The 22,065-nt window shown below is 43.1% G+C and overlaps 1 protein-coding gene across 4 annotated transcripts in view; it reads left to right on the top strand.

Annotated features, from left to right (window-relative positions):
- The window catches only part of SUSD6 (sushi domain containing 6), a 167,337-nt gene that overhangs the window by 52,884 nt on the left and 92,388 nt on the right, over positions 1-22,065 (top strand). For all 4 annotated transcript variants that reach the window (XM_030214385.1, XM_030214382.1, XM_030214383.1 and 1 more), the window contains one exon: positions 1,648-1,840. In XM_030214385.1, coding sequence (XP_030070245.1) covers positions 1,717-1,840 — 124 coding nt within the window. In that variant the 5' untranslated portion in view covers positions 1,648-1,716. The remainder of the gene's footprint in view (positions 1-1,647; positions 1,841-22,065) is intronic.

Genomic DNA, 22,065 nt, shown 5'->3' with positions numbered 1-22,065 from the left:
TGTAATTGAAGATGTCCTGCAGTGTGGTGCATGGTGTTTCTCCATTCGCTTAGGGTTTTGAAGTCAACACTGCTTCCCCAAACGTGTCCACAGTCACTGTAGCAGAATTAAATGTTGTGTGTTGCAGGAATCGGGTTGGAAGCGCACCGTTGGCATGGCAACAGAACCGTCAGGAGAACTGAAGGGCCTGGCGCGCGTGCGCAAAGTTCCGTTGTTATTTGGTAGCGCCAGTGCTAATAGCACTGTCTCCTGCTGCCGGAGAGCGTCTCGGAGCCTGGAAGGGGCCTCCCTCCCTTTCTTCCTCTGTTTTGTCGTTCCGTCGATGGCAGACTAGAAGGACAGCATGGCGCAGCCATTGCGGAGCGCAGTAAGTCGTGTTGTCGTTTCTTTTTTCATGACCCGCCCTCGACGTCATGACGTTTTGACGCGAGGGCGGGGCGGCTCAGTGATGCGATTCGTAGAGTATCATTGCTTCGCCCTCCACGTCATGACGTTTTGATGCGAGGGCGGGGCAGACACTCATGGGGAAAAAAGAAAAATTCCGATCTACACTACCATGCAAGAGGAAGTTGCAGCTTCATTTGGAACGTTGGGGTTGCGAATTATGTCCGGAAGGGGCGTGGCTGAGGGCGGAACTAAGACTGAGAGTGAGTGGTGCATGAGTGACAGTGAGTGGTGCTGACAGCCTAGCCTACCAACAGTGCAGGGCTTCAGTGTGTCCCTGCCACAGAGTGAGCTTCAGAATGTTCGAGGTGAGAATTATGTATATAGATAAGGATGTTGCCCTGAGCTTTGTAATAAATGTCTTCTGGACAATAGCTATAAGGAAAACCCTATTTTTTTCACCTAGCACTTTTCTACTGATCCTTTTGAGCATATTCCTCAAAGATATTGAAACTTGATTGGTCTATGCTGCCATGAGCTTTTACTCGTAACTATGCTGGGACATTTTTGGTTTCCCCACCCACAATTTCAGTTATTGCTGTCAGTTTAGTGAGAATGGCCAGCTAGTTGCCATGCACCAGGGATTCTTTGAGAACTCTGTAGCTGCGATCCCCAAGTCCAGTTACTGGAGTCGCTGTTATGTGATGATTGGGACTCTCCCCCCCCCCCCCCCCCCCCCCCACCTAAGGGCTGTCAATGCCATTTCCTTAGCACTTCCAGCCAGCCTAGGTATCAAATAACCTGGTAAGGAAGTCAAGCCTTGGTCCTCTGCATGGCATTGTCTAGCATAGGCCCTGGGTCGAACCCTAGAACAAACCATTTTAAAAGGTAAAATGAGCATATGTAGTAACACGAAGGTTTTTTTTTTTTTTAATCGGCAGTATTTATTTTAAAAACTTATACCCTGCCTAAAACCTGTCCTAGGCAGTTTCCAAAAATACATGTACAACAAAACCTATAAACAATCATCATAAAAACAATAAACTACATCAGTACCGCTCCATCTTCCACATGTCCATTATATACAATTCAAAAGAATGCTGTAACAGTTGTCTTAAGCAATTTTTAAAACTGTAATCTATTTGCACATAAGCATAGCTGTCCAGACGTCTCATACTTTTAAGTATATTGAATAGTTCTGGTTTTTTTTTCTTGATATGTCTTTCTTTGACTCACAAAGTTCTTGTTCTGTTTCTTTTCTAGGTCGAACTACTTCCAAGTAATTTTAGGATTTTTTTTTTTGTATTTTATGTTTTTTGGGGGGACACAAAGATGTACCATGGAATGGTAGTGCCAAAGAGCAACCCCACTTCCTTGCAGCTCACATCCATTTGCCATGGACTGTTTCTTCAGCTATTTCTGTTCATCACATTCCTGTCAGAGGGACTCACCTTAGGTAAGTGCAGGGCAGGGGTTTTCCCACCCGAATAAATATATTGCATTTCAGAATCGACTAAGCATCAACTAAACATATGACAGTTGAAGTTTAGACATGGAAAAATATTTTGTATATACTGCACAGAAGGATGTCTATGGAGGTGTTTTGTGTATATATATATATATATATATATATATATATATATATATATATATATATAATTCTGTAGTTTGTAATTTCTTTGTGCAGAATTCTCCTCATCATAAGACCTGACTCCTCCCCTAGGTCTGAAATTCTCCATTTCAACCTTTTCCATCCCCAGGCTCCACCCTCCCCAGCACTCTGTCCCACTGGAGAAGGATACATGTGGTGTGGAAAACAAACTTTTGCTGCTTTTTTTTTTTTTTTTTTTTTTAATCCTTAACCCCTAATTGTGTCACATTTTCCTTGCTGAGTTCCTGTGTCTATGTGAAATTTTTATTGTGGAATAGAAGCTGCCTTGTTGGAACTATGTGGATCTGAGGTAGAACTTGTATATCGGTGTCATATTCTTCCTTCCTCATAAATATTGCTGCTATCCAGTGCTACATGGTACTCACATATGTAGGGCCATCCTTTGAGAGTGAGGTGGCCTCCAGGGACTTATCACCACAATATCCACACCTCCTGCAGCTCAGTGCCTATGAAAAGGCAGTATTGCAAATATGAAACTAATCCCTTGAAAACATATCTGATTGGGAAACAAGAAAATCCTGTTATAGAAACCACATGCTATTAAAATAACTCATCTTGGTAACACACCAAATACAGAATGCATAACTACAGTTAAAAATAGAAATGTGCACACAAAAACTGAACTGGAACCTCTGGAAGCTGGACTCCACAATTGGCACAGCACTAGAAAAAAACTACTCCTGGGGGAATTCTGTGCAAAAAAAATACTAAATACTGCACATTATAATCTTCTTGTGCTGAATTCCCTAATTATAAGGTCTGGCATCTCCCCTTGGGGGAGGGGCATATAGCACACTAACCACCTTCAGCTCTTCCCCTCCCCCCCATACACACGCCACCCACCTTTTTCCAGGCACCTCTCTCCCTCCCCCTCTCTCTGCCTGCATGCACACAAACCACTAGAGTGTGGCAAGAGGAGCTGTACAGCCGCACATCAAGCCGCTTCTTCCTCCTCCACCTATGCCTTCCTCGGTCCTACTGTTCCTTTGAGCCATGTGGGCCTCCGTACAGCTGCCCGGATTAAAGGAAACTGTAGGGGCCAAGGCAACAGAGAGGGTGGAAGCAGCCCAGTGTGCGCTGTGCAGCTCCACTCTCTTGCCACACTGTGGTGCATGTGCAGGAAGGGAGAGAAGGAGGCAGCCAGTTGGAAATGGAGCATGTTCTGTGCTGCACTCCACAACCGCAGATAGCACGGAATTCTGTGCAGGAAAGGCAGAATTCTGAGCAGTCTGTGGAGGAAGGGAATTCTGCGCTGCTCAGTAGCGCAGAATTCCCCCAGGAGTAAAAACAAATGTTGCACATTCAGGTTCTCAAAGCTTGCATATTCATATCACTAAATTAATTCTACAGTGGATTTTGTATCTTGCCTGATTAGCTCAGTTTCTGTAGCCCATGTCTCTGTTACATTCTGTTATATTATAGCTCTCACATGTGCCTTCAGACTCTTCTGCGGGCAGGTGCAGATCTTCAATGCTGTCTGTGCATTTGCAGGAATTGACTGAAGACACTGTTTCCTCTGGGGAGAGGAGGGTGTACTCTGTATTTGGGGTGTGCAGGTCCTGGATTCTTTCATTAATAATTAGGAACTGTGTGACAATTTTAGCAGGCAACAGAAAAGATACTGGTACTGAGTACTGGTGAATACCCCTTGAATTAAACTGTGAACTTCCATTCTCTTAAGTGGAAGTGAATGAGAATTTTAGATTCCCCACATTTGGGGACCCCTGGAGATGTTGACCAATTTGTAGACCTCCACAATGTGCCCCCTCCCCCCCCCCAAAAAAAAAAAAAACAAACAGAAAAAAATCAAAACAAAATGCACTTGGGTCTACTTATTGCAGGGACAATTCTTGGCTGTGTGACATGCACCATTCTGCCTGCTGAAACTCTGAATCCAGCCACCAGCTATCACCTTTGAGCAGTGACCATGCCCCCTCCCCCACAATTCCAGAGGCCTTTGAATGTGCCTCTGCACTGTCAGCTGTAGTTGACCTGGGGAGTGAAAGATCTGACTTGGACTTGAGTTGGCAGTCTTCCACATGTCAGTAAATAGTTAAGCCACTGGGCCAGCCTACCTTCTCAGCATTGAAATAGAAAGGACTTGAAATCTACTATTTCTGGGATAAGCAGTATAGAATGTTTTGTACTTTTTTGGGATCTTGCCAGGTATTTGTGACCTGGATTGGCCACTGTTGGAAACAGGATGCTGGGCTTGATGGACTTTTGGTCTTTCCCAGTATGGCAATACTTATGTACTTATAATACACTGAAAATTATGAACTCTTGAAATAAAAATCTCCATTTGCTTAAAAAAATCTTGTACCTAGAACTTTTAGATGGAAGCAATAACTGAGCAGTTCTTTCTAATTAAAAATATTTCTTATGTTCAGTGAACATAAGTGTTGACATTACTGGGATAGACTGCGGGTCCATCAAGCCCAGTATCCTATTTTTAACAGTGGCCAATTCAGGTCACAAGTACCTGGCAAGATCCCAAAACAGTAAAACAGATTTTATGCTGCTTATTGTAGAAATAAGCAGTGGATTTTCCTAAGTCCATCTTAATAGCATATGGAACTTTTAAAATATGTTTGCAGCAGTATGCCAAGGATAATGTACCTGTCGGAAGAGGAATGTGGCTGTTAAAATAATTTCTAGGAATTAAAAAATGTGATCATGTGAAACCTCTTTTGAAAGCCGCACATTGGCTTCTCTGTTCTGATCGAACTAAGTTTAAAATGTTAGTTTTGACATTTAAGGCATTCTACACTGGTTTCCTCCAATATTTGAGCAATTTATTAATCCCTTATTGCTCTCGCCGAACTTTTAAGATCTGAAACTCTGAACAATCTAGTTTTAACACATTGTCCTGAGCGAGATTGGACTTGACTAGAGAATCAGCATTCTTTTATCAAGCACCTGCTTTGTGGAATAGCTTCCCGCAACATCTGTGCTTTAGATACTGGTCAGATAGCTTTAAACAGAATGTTAAGATCTATTTCTTTTCATTAGTGTTTTTGGGCTTTTAGCCAGGAAACATGAACATTAACTTGGTCCTGCTTTACATTATTTCCCCCTCTAGGTTTCAATTATTTATGTCTGCATTCCGTTCTCAGAGTTGTGTGCCTTTGTTTAGTGACTTGTTTTTGAACTGTACTCTTTATAAAAACAGCTCTGTACATAAGGGCAGTATATGAAAAGCAATAACTAAACCAGAATGAAACTGGCACAAGGTGCATATGGGCAACTGAAAGAAAGCGCTGGTGTGATTTGTGGAGAGGCATAGAGAAGCCGCCAGAGGCGGCAAGGATAATGAGCCTGCAGGACACGAGTGCAGGCCATAGGTTATATGGCTCCGATGCACCTCAACCACAGCATTCCTCACGGGCAGTGGTACATCCAGCGCTTCTGCAGCTCTGCATTCCATACTGTGTAAGAACCAGCTCCCACATACACAACCCCACTGTATAGTGAAGTATAGTCAGTTGCACACACATATTGAATGCCTGTGTTCTCCATGACTCTTTACAACAATTGGTGATAATTTTTTAAAATTTAGCTCATCATTTTCTCAGTGGTAGTTCAAGGTGTTAAGTTCCAGTATAGGTATTTCCTGTCTCTGGAGGGCTTGCAGTCTAATTTTGAACCTGAAGTGATATAGGGTAACATGTACTCAAAATCACAAGGTGCATCAGTCCATTGCTGTAACTACTAGGCGGCTACTCCACTCCATTTTGTTTAAAAAAAAAAATAAAGTAAAAAAATGTAGTGGAAGTATGCAGAGTTATGCCTTTAGGAATAATGTGTACTTTCCAATATAGACATGTAGAAGAGACGTTGGGTTTCTAACATTACAGTTTGAGTATGTGGGTCATTTTTTCCCAGTTGCTAATTGCTTTATCTTTATGGGGTATGAGTATCGGGGGTTCCAGGTATGAGAGATGTCTATATGGTGTGTGTATAGAGGGACCCTTGTGAATATCAGTGGTTTGGAGGTATGTAGGGCTTGGAGGGGTATGAGATGGTGGAATGTAAGTTTGTAGGAATACGTGAATTGTGTTTGTCATAGTTGAGGGCAGTGGCGTAGCCAGAAGTCAATTTTTGGGTGGACCAACAGGTTGGATGGGTGGGCACTAGACAGTGGTGTGCTGGTAAATGTTTAACAACAGGCTCTCTCCCCGGTCCACCTCTGCACCTCCCCTCAAAATTGCAGAGCTGGCTATAGCCGGGGAGAGAGCCTGGGGGGGGTGGGGGGCAATGCATTACTCTCTCCAGGAAAAAAAAATTAAATGATCCCAGGTTCCAATTTAATTCATGTTTAATGTGGGATAAAATGCCATAAATAAGTAAATAAATATAAACTTTTAATGTTGAGCACCTGATTCTCAAAGTGGACATATTCCAAACACTATAATGAAAATAAAATGATTTTTTTTCTACCTTTGTTGTCTGGTGACTGTTTTTCTGATCATGCTGGCCCAATATCCGATTCTGCTGCTATCTGTCCTCTTAACTCCGTTTCCAGGGCTTCCTTTCCATTTATTTCTTTACTTTCCTCCTTTCTTCTTCATTTCTTGCTCTATATCCATAAGTAAAAGCTGGGTCCTCCGCAGACTGACTGTCCAGTGGATCCAGCTTCTGCCTATTTTCTTCATCCATGTGCAGTTTTTCTCCTCTCTTCCTTTTCCCTCATCTCCTTCCTCACTCTTCCATCCCCTCCATCCATGTCCAGCATTTCTTCTCTCTTCCTTCCCTCTCTTCCATCCATGTCCAGCAACCCTCCTCTCCCCTGTCCTTCCCTCCATCCATGTCCAGCAACCCTCCTCTCCCCTGCCCTCCCCTTCATACACCCATGTCCAGCAACCTTCCTATCTCCTCTTTCCTCCCCTCCATCCACACATGTCCAGCAACTCTCCTCTCCCCTCCAGCCATCCATGCCTAGCAATTCTTTTCTCTCCCCTGCCCCCCTCTATCCATCCATCCCCAGCAATTCTCTTCTCTCTCCCCTTGTCCCCTCCATCCATCCATCCCCAGCAATTCTCTTCCCTCCCCTGCCCCCCTCCATTCATCCATCCCCAGCAATTCGCCTCTCTGCCCTGCCCCTATCCAGCCATACCCAGCAATTCTGTTCTTGCCCCTGCCCACCTCTAGCCATCTATACCAGCAATTCTCTTTTCTCCCCTGTCCCCTCCCTCCAGCCATCAGCGATTCTCCTCTCGCCCCTCCCGCTCCCATCCATGTCCTGCGATTCCACCTGCCCACCCGGAGCCCTCTTCTCCCCCCCCCCCCCCCAAAAAAATGCTCCGTTCCCGCATCTGCCTCCCTCACTCTCACGGCAACGCTTCCCAAACGTTGCCCACCGCCGCCACGATCGCGGGATTTACCTCCCTCCGTCTCAGCACTCAGCGGTAGCGAATCATACACGCTGCCTCCTTCTAACCCGGAAGCGTCTGCTGCTTCCAGGTTAGAAGGAGGCAGCGTGTATGATTCGCTACCGCTGCTGCTGAGTGCTGAGACGGAGGGAGGTAAATCCCGCGATCGTGGCGGCGGTGGGCAACGTTTGGGAAGCGTTGCCGTGAGAGTGAGGGAGGCAGATGCGGGAACGGAGCTCAGCCTGCTCCCTCCGCTCTGCTGCCTCCACTGCTGGGTGGGCCTGGGCCCACCCAGGCCCACCCGTGGCTACGCCCCTGGTTGAGGGTGCGAGTATGAGGTTGGTTGTGTATGTGTGGGCAGAGTGTGTTGGTTGTTTTTCTGTGTACGTTTCTCTGGGGCAAACTGCTGAGGGGAGGGGGCTCTTTTGGTATAGCATTCGGGTACACAATCTACAGCCTGTAATTTTCCCAAAGAAAGCAATGGGAATTTTTTTTTTTTTTTGGAAGCTTTGTTCTCTGAAAATACTGATGCGACGTATAGTTTTTCAAACTTGTCTGTCATATATTTTCTTCCTGTGTCAAATTTTGTGAATTTCCATCCTGTTTTTTTGAGTGCTAATTGTAGACAGATGGCTATTCCTGTTATATAATTCTTTCCTTTATTCTGTATGTTGGAAGGCATTCAAGGTTGAGGAAAGGCAGATGTTAATACTTTAAACATAGGTTGCCTACTTTCCTTTCTATCTTGAAGATAGAAGATATGCCATTTGTACCATAGGCTGATATTTGCATTTTAGTGATTGCTTGGCCCTGAGTTGGTTCTTGTGCTTGATTTTATAATTGGTGTTCTTGAGGGCATTGTGAAATTCACAGGATTAAAAAAACAAAACACTGAAGGTAACTGTTTTGCATCCTCTCTTAGGAGAGGATATGATGCAGCCTGCCAGATGCTGAGGAATGGCTAGTGCTTCCTCTTCTCATCCTCTTGTCTACATATCATTGCTTTGTTTCAACTAGCCAAATATGTCTGTAAATAGATGTTACTGTAGCACCACACTATACCGACATCAGCTTCATTGCATTTGGTACTATACAGGCACAGCCTAGTGGATAGAGCAGCAGGCTGAGAGCTGGGGTTCTGATCCCACTAGTATTCACTGTGGCCTTAGGGGGTAAGTGACTTGTCCTACAGTACTTGAAAGTAACTAACCATAAACTACCACTAAAAAGATGTGAGCTAAATCCAAATAAATTATATTGGATTGCTATTGCTATAGCTTCTCCATTGAAATCAGTTCTAATAGTAATCATTTTTGTTCCCTTGTGAAATGTATTTAAACATACGTAAATCTACAAACATATCAGCCAAATTAAATTGATGCCCAGTTTTTCTGAGTAGTGGCGAGTGATGCATTTGATGTGCTTTGCTTCAGACCACTTGTACGTTTTTAGAGCAGTTGCCAAACTCCCTGCAGTGCTTTGTACCTGTGCCTTGCAGTTTTTCAAAGGGAAACTTCCAGTGGTGTTTCTTTGAAATGGGCCAGTGCCATGGGGATTCTTCATCCTATGTACTTTTCAGTCACAAAGTATGCAAGAGAAAGCATGTGCGGAGTTTCAAAAATGAAATCCTGGCATGTACTTCAGGGAGCCTATTTGAATACCACCTCATTTTCTAACTACAAGTAGTATGTTGTTATTTGTACAGTTTGCACGCTTTTTCTGTGTGGGGGTGAAGGATAGGGTGGCAGGATAATTTTCAAAGCATTTTTGTTATAGAAATTCATTTTTGAAAATTGCCGTTTGATTTCTCAATATGTTGTTTGCAAAGGGATTAAGAACGCAAAAGCATCATCTAACTGGCATTCTAGGCAAAAACTGAATTTGGTGCACCTCACCCCGTTACAAATCCTCCCCCACCCCCATTTTATTCTTGCTACCACGTGCAGCCTTTTGCTGGGATCTCCACCACCACGCTCCCCTGCAATCACCAACTGTAATTTGGTACCATCTCCCCTTTCCTACCTCCTACACTACTCACTGACAGGGGCGTAGCCAGACTTCGGCAGGAGGGGTGGGACCAGAGCCCGAGGTGAGGGGGCACATTTTAGCCCCCCCCCCCCGGCGCTGCCGACCCCCTCCCGCCGCTGCCGACCCGCTCGACCCTCTCCCGCCGTCAACCCGCCATCACCTGCATTTGCTGGTGGGGGACCCCAACCCCCCCCCCCCCAGCCGAGGTCCTCCTCTTCTCGCAAAAGGCTTCCTTCTGTTTCTGATGGGATGGGTTGGGGTCCCCCGCCAGCAAAGGTAGGCGACAGCGGGTTGGCGGCGGGAGGGGGGTCGGACGGGTCGTCGGCAGGGGGGTCCATGGCCAAATCTATGGGGGCCCAGGCCCCCCAGGCCCCATGTAGCTACGCCACTGCTCACTGGCACATCAGATATCAATGAAATTAGGGACGAGAAGCTTAATAATAAATCTTGTACTTTTTAAAATGCATTTTACAAACGTACAATGCATTCACAGAAATTGCAGCAGTGGGTGCAGAGCTTAACTACTTGGTTTCTTCAACTTGCTGTACAAAAAAAAGTTTAAATTCTGGTGTCGAGAGAGCCTCCTGTACTTAAAGGTCGCTCAGAAGCTATATAACAAACTTGCATACCATAACAGCATTAATTCTTAGAACCAAAATAACAACAATTTTACTGTTTTGGGGGGAGGGGTGAGGCGGCAAAAAACAAACAAACCAGCATTACAAATATTGCGCTTGGCCCTGGGATCTGCACCTTCTGTTGAGAAGTCAGAAAAGGCTGGATGTGTACAGATTCCTATATAAATTATAAACTTACAGCATCCCTCGCCTTAGTCAGTTATGTAGAACATGGACTGACTCTTACCAAACAGACCAAGGGAAGCACAAACTAGAAATAGAAATCTTCAGACAAAAGCTGAAAAACTCTAAGGAACCAGATTCTGAGCAGGGCAAGAGGGAAGGGGTTTGTCTGTGTTTGCCAGCGACTATTCAGTATGGCAAGCTTTGATATATTGCCTTGGGACTGAGATTGCCATTTGTACATTTTTTATCAGAGCAGATAATATAATTAAATCACACATTAGTTATTGCATTTACACATTGAAAAGCACATATTTTGGACATATGGAGTATTATTTGGTGTGCACTTTATTGTAGACTACTACTACTACTACTATTTAGCGGTTTATGATGTTTGAGCTATGAGACAAATACTCTTTATATGTAGAATAAAGTTTCTATGAATCACGAACAAAAGGCTATCATGATACCCTTGAGTTATATATATTTAACACAATTTTCTTCATTTTGAGGGGAATTTTTTTCTTGAGCTATGTGTGTAGCAGAACACGGCAGCATTAAGTCATGCTTCTGAGCTCAGTAGAACTTAAGACTCAGGAGCAGAGCTTTGACCCAAGTTTTGAAGACTACTGATTTTAGAGAATACATGCTTTAGAATGCAACAATTTTTATCAGTACTGCATGGCACAAAAGAAGCCACCTATATATCTAGTTGTATGTTTTCTTTATGGTAAAGTTGTGCTTTAAGTTGAGATGGAAGTAGTAGTCTGACATGTTCGGATATTTAGGTAAAGGATCTGTTTTTGTCCCTCCGTGTTTTTGTTTTTTAACTCTTAATTCTGGTACTTAAATCCCCCTCTAAAAGTCAAATACACACACAAAAATCCAAAGCTGTTTAAAAAAACCCAAAAAACTATAAAATAGGTTTATGGCTCCCCCACAGACCAAAACTGCATACAATGCAAACAGGATTTGAGTATCTGCGGTTTGTTTTTTTTCTAAAGGCAGACTGGCTGTTTCCAGTGATAAGTCCATGTATCAGCACTCTATGTTCCTGACCCCTTAGAGGCTAAGCAGAATATTTCCACAAAAAAACACAACAGGATTATTAGGACATATCATGCCATTTGAGAGAACAGGAGATAGAGGCTGACTAGTGGAGGAGCTGTTCTCTAGTTACTAGATCTGAAGTCATGGCACTATCTTGGATGATCCTCAACAGGTTCACTTTACAATCACAGTTATAAAGGAGGGTACTACCAAAAAAGGCTGGGCATAGAGTTAAAAACTGGGCCAAGTGTGGAAGAAGTACTAAACCCAGCTGCAGATAGTAAAAGCAAGTAACAAGGAAATGAACCAGACATATTATGTCAGTCAGAAACTTTCTATTTTAGTTCTATGATAAACCACAACAGGATGAGTGACAAATTTTATTTTATTTTTTCCCCTTCAGATTTTTTTTTTGTTTTGTGCATACAAGGGTACTTGTGCCATATTTGAAAGTTTAGTGCAGGCTGAAGTTAACTTGCACAGTACTTTTGTTATCCACCCACTTTTTAAAAATACATCTGCTGTTTAAAACAAAACCAGAAAACTATTCTTTCTGTATTTCCACCAAGGAGGTTTGATTAAGAACAGGAGACGTACGAGGCTATGTAGCCCATGATATGGGTTGACACCAGTAGGCATAGCTTTCTGGCAGTAAGTGGAGTCACAAGTACACCAAAAACAATAGCAAACACTATTGAAAGCAATAGTAAAAGACTAGTAAAAAAAGGCCCGTTTCTGAAAGAAATGAAACGGGCGCCAGCAAGGTTGTCCTCTAATGCCTGCCAGCTGCCACTGTCTGGCTTTCCTAAAGGAGACCTGTGGGCATGAAATGCTTTCCCTATGGGGAGTGTGTGCCAGTATGAATGACTGGTCGGTGGGTGACTGTGAGCATAGCGTCATGCGAACGTGCGTGCATGTTTGTGGAGGGTCCCCGCTCTTCCCTAGCCCCACCACTGTGGGAGGGAGGTAGCGTCATTGCTCCTGGGCCACGGAACAGGACTGGAAGGCGGGGCCACGGACACTGGGGCAGTAGCAGGAATGTGCACAGAGCGATTAGGTGGTGAATAGCTACAGCGAGCGCCACCGCCTCCTCCCCTTTAACTTTTGCACAAAGTGTTTGGGCTGGGAAAGAAAAACTGGTCTAGCGGCAGTTCGGCAGGCATTGATTTCGCAATAGTGTGGGGTGGAGTGGAGCAGGGATGCCTGGGTCGCCAGCGTTTTCGGGGCGAGAAGGAGCAGCGTTGTTGGGGCCCCGCGCCCTTGATGATGTTGGGGTGAGACTGAGGCGGTGTTTTGTGAGAGGGGAGCGTGGAGGTGTCCACAGCTTCTATGGAGCCTAGCAGACCACCTCCAAGGGAGCCACGGTCCCAGGCAAGACAGAACGTTGGAGGTGAGAATTATTATATAGGATTATTAGAAATAATGGACTGCCTATGCGTGTTGGATAGGTAGTGCCTTTAAAAGGTAGATGACAAACATTATTATTTACATATTTTACAGCTTTTTAATTTATTTGAAAACATCCCATATGTAGATATAAATATCATGAAATCAAAACTGAATATCACTAAAACAGCTTAAAAACATTTTGTAGCTAGTGGAAACAGCACTAATAAAGGCTGTATTTTGTGCTCATTTTACTATACTGTTCTATACAGTACAGTAATACGTGGCCAAATTTCAATAAGACTATCCTGTGTACTGATAGGTTCATTTTAACTGTTGTAATCTGCCTTGGGAAGCCTGATGTTGTAAAGATTGGAAGTAAAATTAGTTTCCTTTCATTGGGGCACATAGAATCACATCTTCACCTCATCTCTTTTGTACAAATGGATTATTATGTTTTGAGCATGTTTCAGGGGCAAGTGCTTTTCATAAGTCAAAATAATAAAAAAATAAATATTTTCTTTCATGCAGATCTCTTATTTGTTTAAACATAATTAAATGGGTTATAAGCCCCTAATGCAGTACATTGGTTTTCTTATATTTTGTCCTTATGATGACTTATACTGTGCCAAAACTGGAAATAAAGTGCGACAGAATAATAGAATTCAGCAACATCCAAAACTTAATTAACATTATAATTGTGTTCTCATTTGGGTAATTGAGAAAATGCTATTAAACTGATTTAAGAAGAAATAAATATATATCACAGAACTAGAAAATGTTGGCACATTTAGACTAACTCTGGATTTCTGCATGAAGGTAGTAATAAACAATATTAAGTGCATTTTTATAATGTACCACTTCATTCCACAAAACAAAAGGAACAAGTTCCCATGAACAATCTTTCTTTTTTTGATCTAGGCAAAGGGGGGGAAAAATATTTTAAATGCTCCCAGGTAAATTTATGTTTAATGTGGGATATAACTGCCATAAATAAATAAGTAAATAAATAGAAACTCTGAATGTTGAGTACCTGATTCTCATAACACGATGTCTGTTTTAAAGGCCCTTTACCAGGGGAAAAAAATGTCTGCACGAATATAACGCATGCTAGGTTGTCCCTGTAACCATATGTACGTAAGTATTGCCATACTGGGACAGACCAAAGGTCCATCAAGCCCTGCATCCTGTTTCCAACTGTGGCCAATCCAGGTCACAAGTACCTGTAAGATCCCAAAACAGGACAATACATTTTATGCTGCTTATCTTAGAAATAAACAGTGGATTTTCCACGTCATTTTAATAATGGCTTATGGACTCTTCTAGGAAGCTATCCAAACCGTTTTTTAAACCCTGCTAAGCTAATTGCTTTTACTGCATTCTCTGGCAATGAATTCCAGAGTTTAATACGTGTTGAGTGAAGAAATATTTTCTCAATTCATTTTAAATTTGCTACTTTGTAGCTTCATTGCGTGCCCCCTAGTCCTAGTATTTTTGGAAAGCATAAACAGGTAATTCATGTCTATCCATTCCACTCCACTCATTTTATAGACCTCTATCATAGCTCCCCTCAGCCATCTCTTCTCCAAACTGAAGAGCCCTAGCCGCTTTAGCCTTTTCTCATAGGGAAGTCATCCCATCCCCTTTATAATTTTCGTTGACCTTTTCTGTACCTTTTCTAATTCCACTATATCTTTTTTTGAGATGCGGTGACCAGAATTGTGCACAATATTCAAGGTGTGGTCGCACCTTGGAGCAATACAAGAGCATTTTTAACGTCCTCATTTTTGTTTGCCACTCATTTCTTAATAATACCTAACATTCTGTTTGCATGTGGATGCAGCAGCTCGTAGACACGTTTGCTTTGTTTTGAGTGTATGCAGAATGACAGCTGCACGGGAAAGGGGAAATGTAGACTAGCCTAAGTGGTTTCAATGTTTTGACGTCATGCCGTCTACTGTTCTCAATCAAACCTCCTTGATTTCCACAGAGTAAGGATGCTAAAAAAAAACATTTGGACGTAGGGTCAAATTTTCTGCCATCCGCTTCCAGAGTATGTTATCTTTACATTTTCACCAACTGGACCCTTTGAATGGGGCAGTGGCCATCCTGGTTTCTCCTTACAGCTCATGATTCTGGAGAGGCTGTGTGAAAAAACTATGAACAGAGCTACCTTGATTGCAGCTTCTTACTCCAAGGATTTATAAATCTGTACATTTTAGGTATTTATTTTCAAACCAGGGTTTTGGGAGGTTCCTAAAATTCTCTGTGTATAAATGTTAGCATCATAAAATTTAATTATAGAAGTTTTTTTTTCCTTTTTTTTTTTTTTTTAAGTAGATTCTATTTGTATATGGCAATTTTAAAAATTTTTAATTGGCATACACTATTTTCCCCATCTTCACCCCCTGGAGTCACATTCTTTTTCTGACTTCTCATTTCCTACCACTCTTTCTTCAGTCTCTTACTTTCATCCTCCCACTCTGTCACCATTGGTCTCCCTTTCTCAATTCCTAAATCAGTTATTTTTTCTCTCTCCCATGCTTCCTCTTATTTTGCTTTCTAGTCCCCACCACCCAGATCATGATTTAAAGGCAAATATAAAAGGGTTATGTGCAGTGCATTTTTTCTAGCAAAATAAGTGCCGGTACTCAAATGCTAGTCTACCCTTCAGGGGTGAGGTGATCACTGAAGGAATTCACCCCACAATAGCCAGCCCCCCTGCAACCAGTCACAGAAACTGTGACCAGGCAGAATTGGTGTGTAGAGTCTGAGCTCTTTCATTAAAACTTGGAGTCCATGGGTTAATTTTAGCAGACAATGGAAAAGGTGCCGGTACTCAGTACCCCCTCAAAAAAAGCCTTAGTTATGTGGTACTATTTGATTCCAGATTCAGAGCTTATTCTGTAAAAAAAAAATATGTTGCTTGTAGTTTCCAGATGTAAGAGCTGCAGATGCCAAAGTTTATATGTATCATTGGGTACCAGGCAAATCTCTCTCTCAAATGGACCCTGGATAGATTTTTTTTTCTACTTTGAGTATTTTGGTCTTAGCTAGTCACAGAATTCTCTTCACTGTGTTAGAGGTGAAGTGTTGGTACCTTTTTCCAGTCTCTATCATTGGACAGATGTCGGAGAATATCATTACCTTTTGAAGCACAATGCTTGGTGTACATTTTTGAAGTTTGCATTTGTGGTTTATATATTTTTGTTTCTTTGTAGGCAAAATTGATGTTTTAGTTCTTTTGAGTTTCTATTTGTCAGTGTTGCATGATACAGGCACTGAAATAAGACATTGGGATCTTATGACTTCACCTGTTGAATATTGGTCACTCATTTATAGAGAATTTGATTTCTCTTGATATCTCAAGCTGTGAAACCAGTCGGGACAAAGTGGGGCATGGAAAAGCTGCTCTGCAGTCTTCCTATGTGGCTGTTAGTAGGTTTGAGCTGCATGGTGCAGGAATTCCTATGTTGCTCTGGGTGTCTCAGGGGAAGAGGTTAGTAAAACATGCGAAGGACAATTCTATAACCAGGTGGCTGCATTTATTGCCACTTGCACATGTACATTTACAGAATACAAGCACTTCTGTGGGTACTTAAGTGTATAAGTTTCAGCAAAGCAACTAAATACTATCCTGTAAGGGCAGTATAAGTGGCATAGTGCGTAACTGCAAGGGGCAGACACATGGGTTAAACATGGGAAGGCAAGGGAATAAATTATGTGCATCTTTGCCATATTTATGCACCCACAGATACAGGCATGTAAATGTTACTGTAAGTGCACTGGTTTTGGTTTATGCTGGTATTCTATAACAGAATCTGGGTGCCCAGGTGCCATAATAGATTAGGTTCTCACCATGTGGCATGGGGGGGGGGCACTTAGAGGGAGGCACCCACATATAGAATTGCTCCCAAATAGGAGCAAAGGCAACATCTGGAAAGCTTTGTATGCTAATACCCATAGGAGCTAAAGTTATGGATCTAAAGGCTATAATGGAAGAGGCTGTCTTGGATTTATTGGTGGTCATAGAGACATGGTTCACAGAGGATCATAACTGGGATGTAGTTATACCAGGCTATAATCTGTGGAGGAAGGACAGAGTAGGAAGAAAAGTGGTACTATATGCCGGACTTACTGGTGAGGAGGAGGCACACTGTGAATAACAGGAAGGATGTAGGGAAACCTGAAGAATGGTCTAGAATTTGCCTGCTGAAATTTGATCCTAAAAAATGCAGGATCATACATTTTGATGCAAACACCAGAGGTATATTACTATTGTGGTGGAAAAGGGGGGGGGGGTACTTCTGTGCACAGAAGAAGAGTGGGACCTGGGGGTGATCAAATTGGGTGATCTTAAGGGGCCAAACAGGTAGAAAAGCAATGGCAAAGTCAGAAGGTTGTTTAGATGTTTAGATTTCCTTTCCTTTCTGAACACGCTATCAGAACCCTCATCACCTCTCGCTTAGACTACTGCAACTTGCTTCTCTCAGGTCTTCCACTCAGCCATCTCTCTCCTCTTCAATCTGTTTAAAACTCTGCCGCACGAATAATATTTTGCCAAAGTCGTTATGCCCATATCAGCCCTCTCCTGAAATCACTTTACTGGCTCCCTATCCGTTTCCGTATACAATTCAAGCTCCGCTTGTTGACCTATAAGTGCATTCACTCTGCAGTCCCTCACTACCTCTCCACCCTCATCTCTCCCTACACTCCTTCCCTAGAACTCCGTTCACTAGGCAAATCTCTCCTAATTGCACCCTTCACTTCCATCGCTAACTCCAGACTCCGCTCCTTCTATTTCGCCGCACCATATGCCTGGAATAGGCTTCCTGAGCCATTACGTCTAGCTCCATCCCTGGGTGCCTTCAAATCTGGGCTAAAGGCCTACCTGTTTGATGCTGCTTTCGACTCCTGACTTGTAACTTTTATCTTATCCTTATGTGTCCTTCTGTCTGTCCTTCCCTTATCCTTTTTGGTCCTATCTCTTTGTCCTGATTTAGATTGTAAGCTCTTTTGAGCAGGGACTGTCTTCTTCATGTTCAATTGTAAAGCGCTGCGTACGACTGGTAGCGCTATAGAAGTGATTTATAGTAGTAGATGCACAGGGAGAAGAACAGCTAGCAGGAAAAAGTTGGTAATCTCTATATGTGTCTCCGGTGGAGCCTCATGTTTGAGTACTGTATATAATTCTGGAGACCACACCTTCAAAATGATATAAAAAGGATAGTTGTCCAGAAGGTGGCTACTAAAATGGGCCGGTGGTCTTCATCATGGGACAGAGTTAAAGATCTCAATATAAATACTTTGGAAGAAATGCAGAAGAGGAGAGAAATGATAGACGTTAACCCCTGGATTCTATATAGTGCTCCTAGAGATCCGTGCTGAAATCCAAGCGTATTCTATAACAATGCACATAACTGTCTTGGTTGTCTTTTTTTTTTTTTTACCACACCGTTGATGTTATATGGTATAGAGCAAGGGTGTCCAACCTTGGTCCTTGCCAGGTCAAGTTTTCAGGATTTCCCCAATGAATATGTATGAGATCTGTTTGTATACAATGGAGGGCAGTGCATGCAACTAATCTCGTGCATATTCATTAGGAAAATCTTGATTGCGGACCTCGATGCCCAAGGTTGGACAACCCTGGTATAGAGGATAGGTAAGAGGAGGAGACTTAGGGAAGGGAATGAACCTGTTAAAATTTTAACACACGTTTTTGTGGTTCGAATGTTCTTTAGTCAGTAAAAACTATTTTAAAGTTAAACTGTAATTTCCTGAATGTCCTTGTATTTTTCCTCATTGAAAAAATAGATTTTATAAAATGTATATAAGCAAGTGGACTCAATGCGAAATTGGATTATGCTAGACACTTGTCTTATGTTTCCTCATAAGTGTTTATACTTTTTAATAATGTCCAATTCCTGTAGTGCATAATTGTAAGCCATACTGTTCTAGAGCATGCTGGATCCTTGGACAGCTGTGATATTTTGTCTTAGGCTAACATAAGAATTCATCCCAGTATGGTGTTCTCTATATGAGCTTTAGTGAAAATGGACAAATTGTGTTACATTTGGCAGCCTGGAAGGTAAACCCCTTTCAGAACTGCACATTTTGGCTTTGAGATGTTATAAAGTGAGACTTTTTTTTGCGTTGATTCTTTAGCATAAACTTTCATAGTTCTTAACAGCTTTATTTCAATTCTTCATCGGTCCGCATAGTTTTTAACTTTTTTCTTTTTATATATATAAAATGTTTTATCAGTCTCTTGATTCTTTGTACTTAATTACTTGTGCAAATCAGGTCCGTATAGAACACTTCCCATCTAGTGTATAAATGTTAACAGTACTTATTGTGATTTTAACACATCCAGTTCACACAATATTAGAAACAACTTAATCACTGCAAGCCTCGCAGAAACTGACATACATTAATCAGCAATGTTTTTGTTTCCACACCCACTGAACCTATACATGTGTAGTATACGTGGTTCCCCACCTAAAGCATACCAGCAATATTTCTCTCTTCAATTGTCATTCTGCAAGAAAACAGTACAATATCCCCAACCAGCTCTCCCCTCCCTAACTCCCCAACCCTAATGAACCACAACAATACTTGGGAATGTCCCCAAGCCTTTAAGACCAACTCCTTCTCCCCCATCCCACCTCCCCCTCCCCTCCGCTCTGACCCCCCCCCCCCAATTCTCCCAGAGCTCAACCGTCCTAAAGTCGTGCGAGACATTGTTGAAGTCAATTCCACCCCCCCTTTACGTCATAGTGTTCCATCCCTATGATATGCTGTAAGGCGTTCCATGGTTGCTAATTGTCCCACTTTGCATTTCCAGTCACCCAATGTTGGGGGATCTATTGATTTCCAGATCTGCGCTATAAGACATTTAGCTGCTGCCAACCCCCATTTGCTGTGCTCCCAAGAGTCCCTCTCATTATGCAGGCCCAAAAGGCACACCGAGGGACTGCACACCAAAGATGCACCCATCACTTTCACCAAAGCCTTCATAACATCCTGCCAAAAGGGAACTGCCCTAGGACAAGTCCACCATATATGCAGGAATGTACCCGACTGCCCCCCACACCTCCAACATACATCTGATGTACCCGGGTACATCCGCCCCAATCTCTCCGGTGTGTAATACCATCGAGTGAGCACCTTATAAGCATTTTCCTGCACCAAGACACATACTGAAGCCTTTTGGACCTCCCCACAGATTATTTCCCATTCTTGATCAGTAAAGCTACAATGTAAATCCCGTTCCCGTACCCCCTGGAACCTAAATGGTTGTGAATGCTATCCCTGAAAAAATTTATACATCACCGAGATGGGTCTGGGCACCTTTTTCAACATCATCCACAGGTTTTCCATGCTTTCCATCTCTTGAGGTGCCTCCCCCTCCATCCCAAAGTCCCCACAAAATGCTGTACTTGTAAGTGGAAAAACACATTTCCTTCAGGCAGGTCATACATAGAGCGCAGCGTCTCAAAACTCTTCACCCTACCCCCCCTGCAGCACATCCCTAAAACTCAATAACCCTACCTGCTCCCACCTCCCAAATGTGGCATTCTCTCTCCCTGCCCCAAATTTGGGTTCCTATCGCATGGACGCGAGAGAAGATACCCCCTATACCTCTGTCCCCATCTCCTACGCACTTCCCCCTACAACCCCATTAAATGCCTTATGTATGGATTATGTATTCCCATCAACGCCTTCATTGTGCCCTCAGTTGTCCACAAATACGAACTCCATGCTCGGTTAGGGTAGTATGACTGCTCCTCCTGGCTAGCTGGCTTCCGTTTCCCCCTCTCCCAGTCCAATATCAGCTGCAGCTGAGCTGCCATATAGTACCACTCAATATTAGGCACCACTCTGCCCCCCCCCCCCCCCGCTCCGAGGCCCCCCATAACACCCGTCTGGCCAACCTAGGGTGTCTGCCACCCCATATAAATTGTAATAAGTAGCCCTGAAGTTGTTTAAGTATCTGCTTCGGGATCGCCACCGGCAATGACTGAAATAAGAATAACAGCCTAGGTAACACATTCATCTTCACTACAGCCATGCGTCCTCACCAAGATAACCACAAGCCCTTCCACCTAGATAACTCCACCCAAATTTGGTCCACTATTTTCCCATAGTTCAAACTATACACTCAAATCCCTAGGTATCCGAATCCTCAAGTATCAGGTTCTATGCTTTGGCCCATTTAAAAGCAAACTTTGCTCTCAAACTTCGCTCCTCACCATGAGTCAGAAATCCCTAACAGCTCGCTTTTATCCATATTAACCCATAAGCCTGCATATTTTTCAAATTCCCGAAGGATAATATCGTAGGCAGCGTCCTCGCTGGATCCACCACATAAAGCAATACATCATCCGCAAACAAAGCAATACGGTGTCCCCCCACCCCCACCTTTATACCCCGAATATCTGGATGTTAACTCATCAATTCTGCTAGAGGCTCAATGTATATCGCAAAGAGCAGAGGTGACAAAGGGTACCCCTGCCTAGTTTCTGTACAAATGGGGAAGAAGGAGGTGTAACTAACATTAATATCAAGGCAGGCCCTCGGGTCCTTTATATAAGGCTGCCAACCAAGTACTAAAATTCCACTCCCATCCATTTCAGGACTTCCCTCAAAAACCCCCAGGTTACCCGGTCAAAGACCTTTTCTGCATCTATGGCCAATAAGGCCATACCAGGTACACTTCTTTGCGCTTCCCATATCAAGTGTAGGGTATGCCTAATATTGTCAGTGCTGAGTTGGAAAAGTGGAGAAAAAAGCCCTCAGAAACCATAGGTGAACTACCTATGGTTTAGCACGTGGTTATGTTATTCGCATTGATTAATAACACACGTGGCGGTTCTATCATTGGGCACAAAAAAACTCCACTTGTACAGGCTCAAAGTCGAGTGCCTTAAATAACTAATGCTAAACTGACTATTTTGCTGCTAGAGCTTCTTTTGGTATTAGGTTACGTTTTTTGCTCTAGCAACACTGCATTCGTTCTGACTGATTGTCTTGTACGCCTAATATTGTCCCCTACCTGCCTCCCTGGCACAAACCCCGACTGGTCCCTATGAATTAGCTTTGGTAGAACCCTTCCCAACCTATAGCCAAAATCTTGGCCATGATCTTTGCATCCACATTCAACAAAGAAATAGGCCTGTAAGAGCCACACACCGCTGGGTTCTTCCCTGGTTTAGGCAAGACAGTCACCCCTGCCTCTAACATAGATTTTGGGAACTCCTTACCCTCCAAAACACCGTTACCCATCCAAACCAAAAGATCCCCTAGTTCACCCGCGAAACATTTGTAAAACCGTGCCGAATACCCATCCAACCCAGGAGCCTTCCTGTTCGGA

Source organism: Microcaecilia unicolor, chromosome 9, assembly GCF_901765095.1.
Source record: "Microcaecilia unicolor chromosome 9, aMicUni1.1, whole genome shotgun sequence".
In the NCBI taxonomy this organism is placed as follows: domain Eukaryota; kingdom Metazoa; phylum Chordata; class Amphibia; order Gymnophiona; family Siphonopidae; genus Microcaecilia; species Microcaecilia unicolor.
This window is presented reverse-complemented; position numbering and strand designations above follow the sequence as displayed.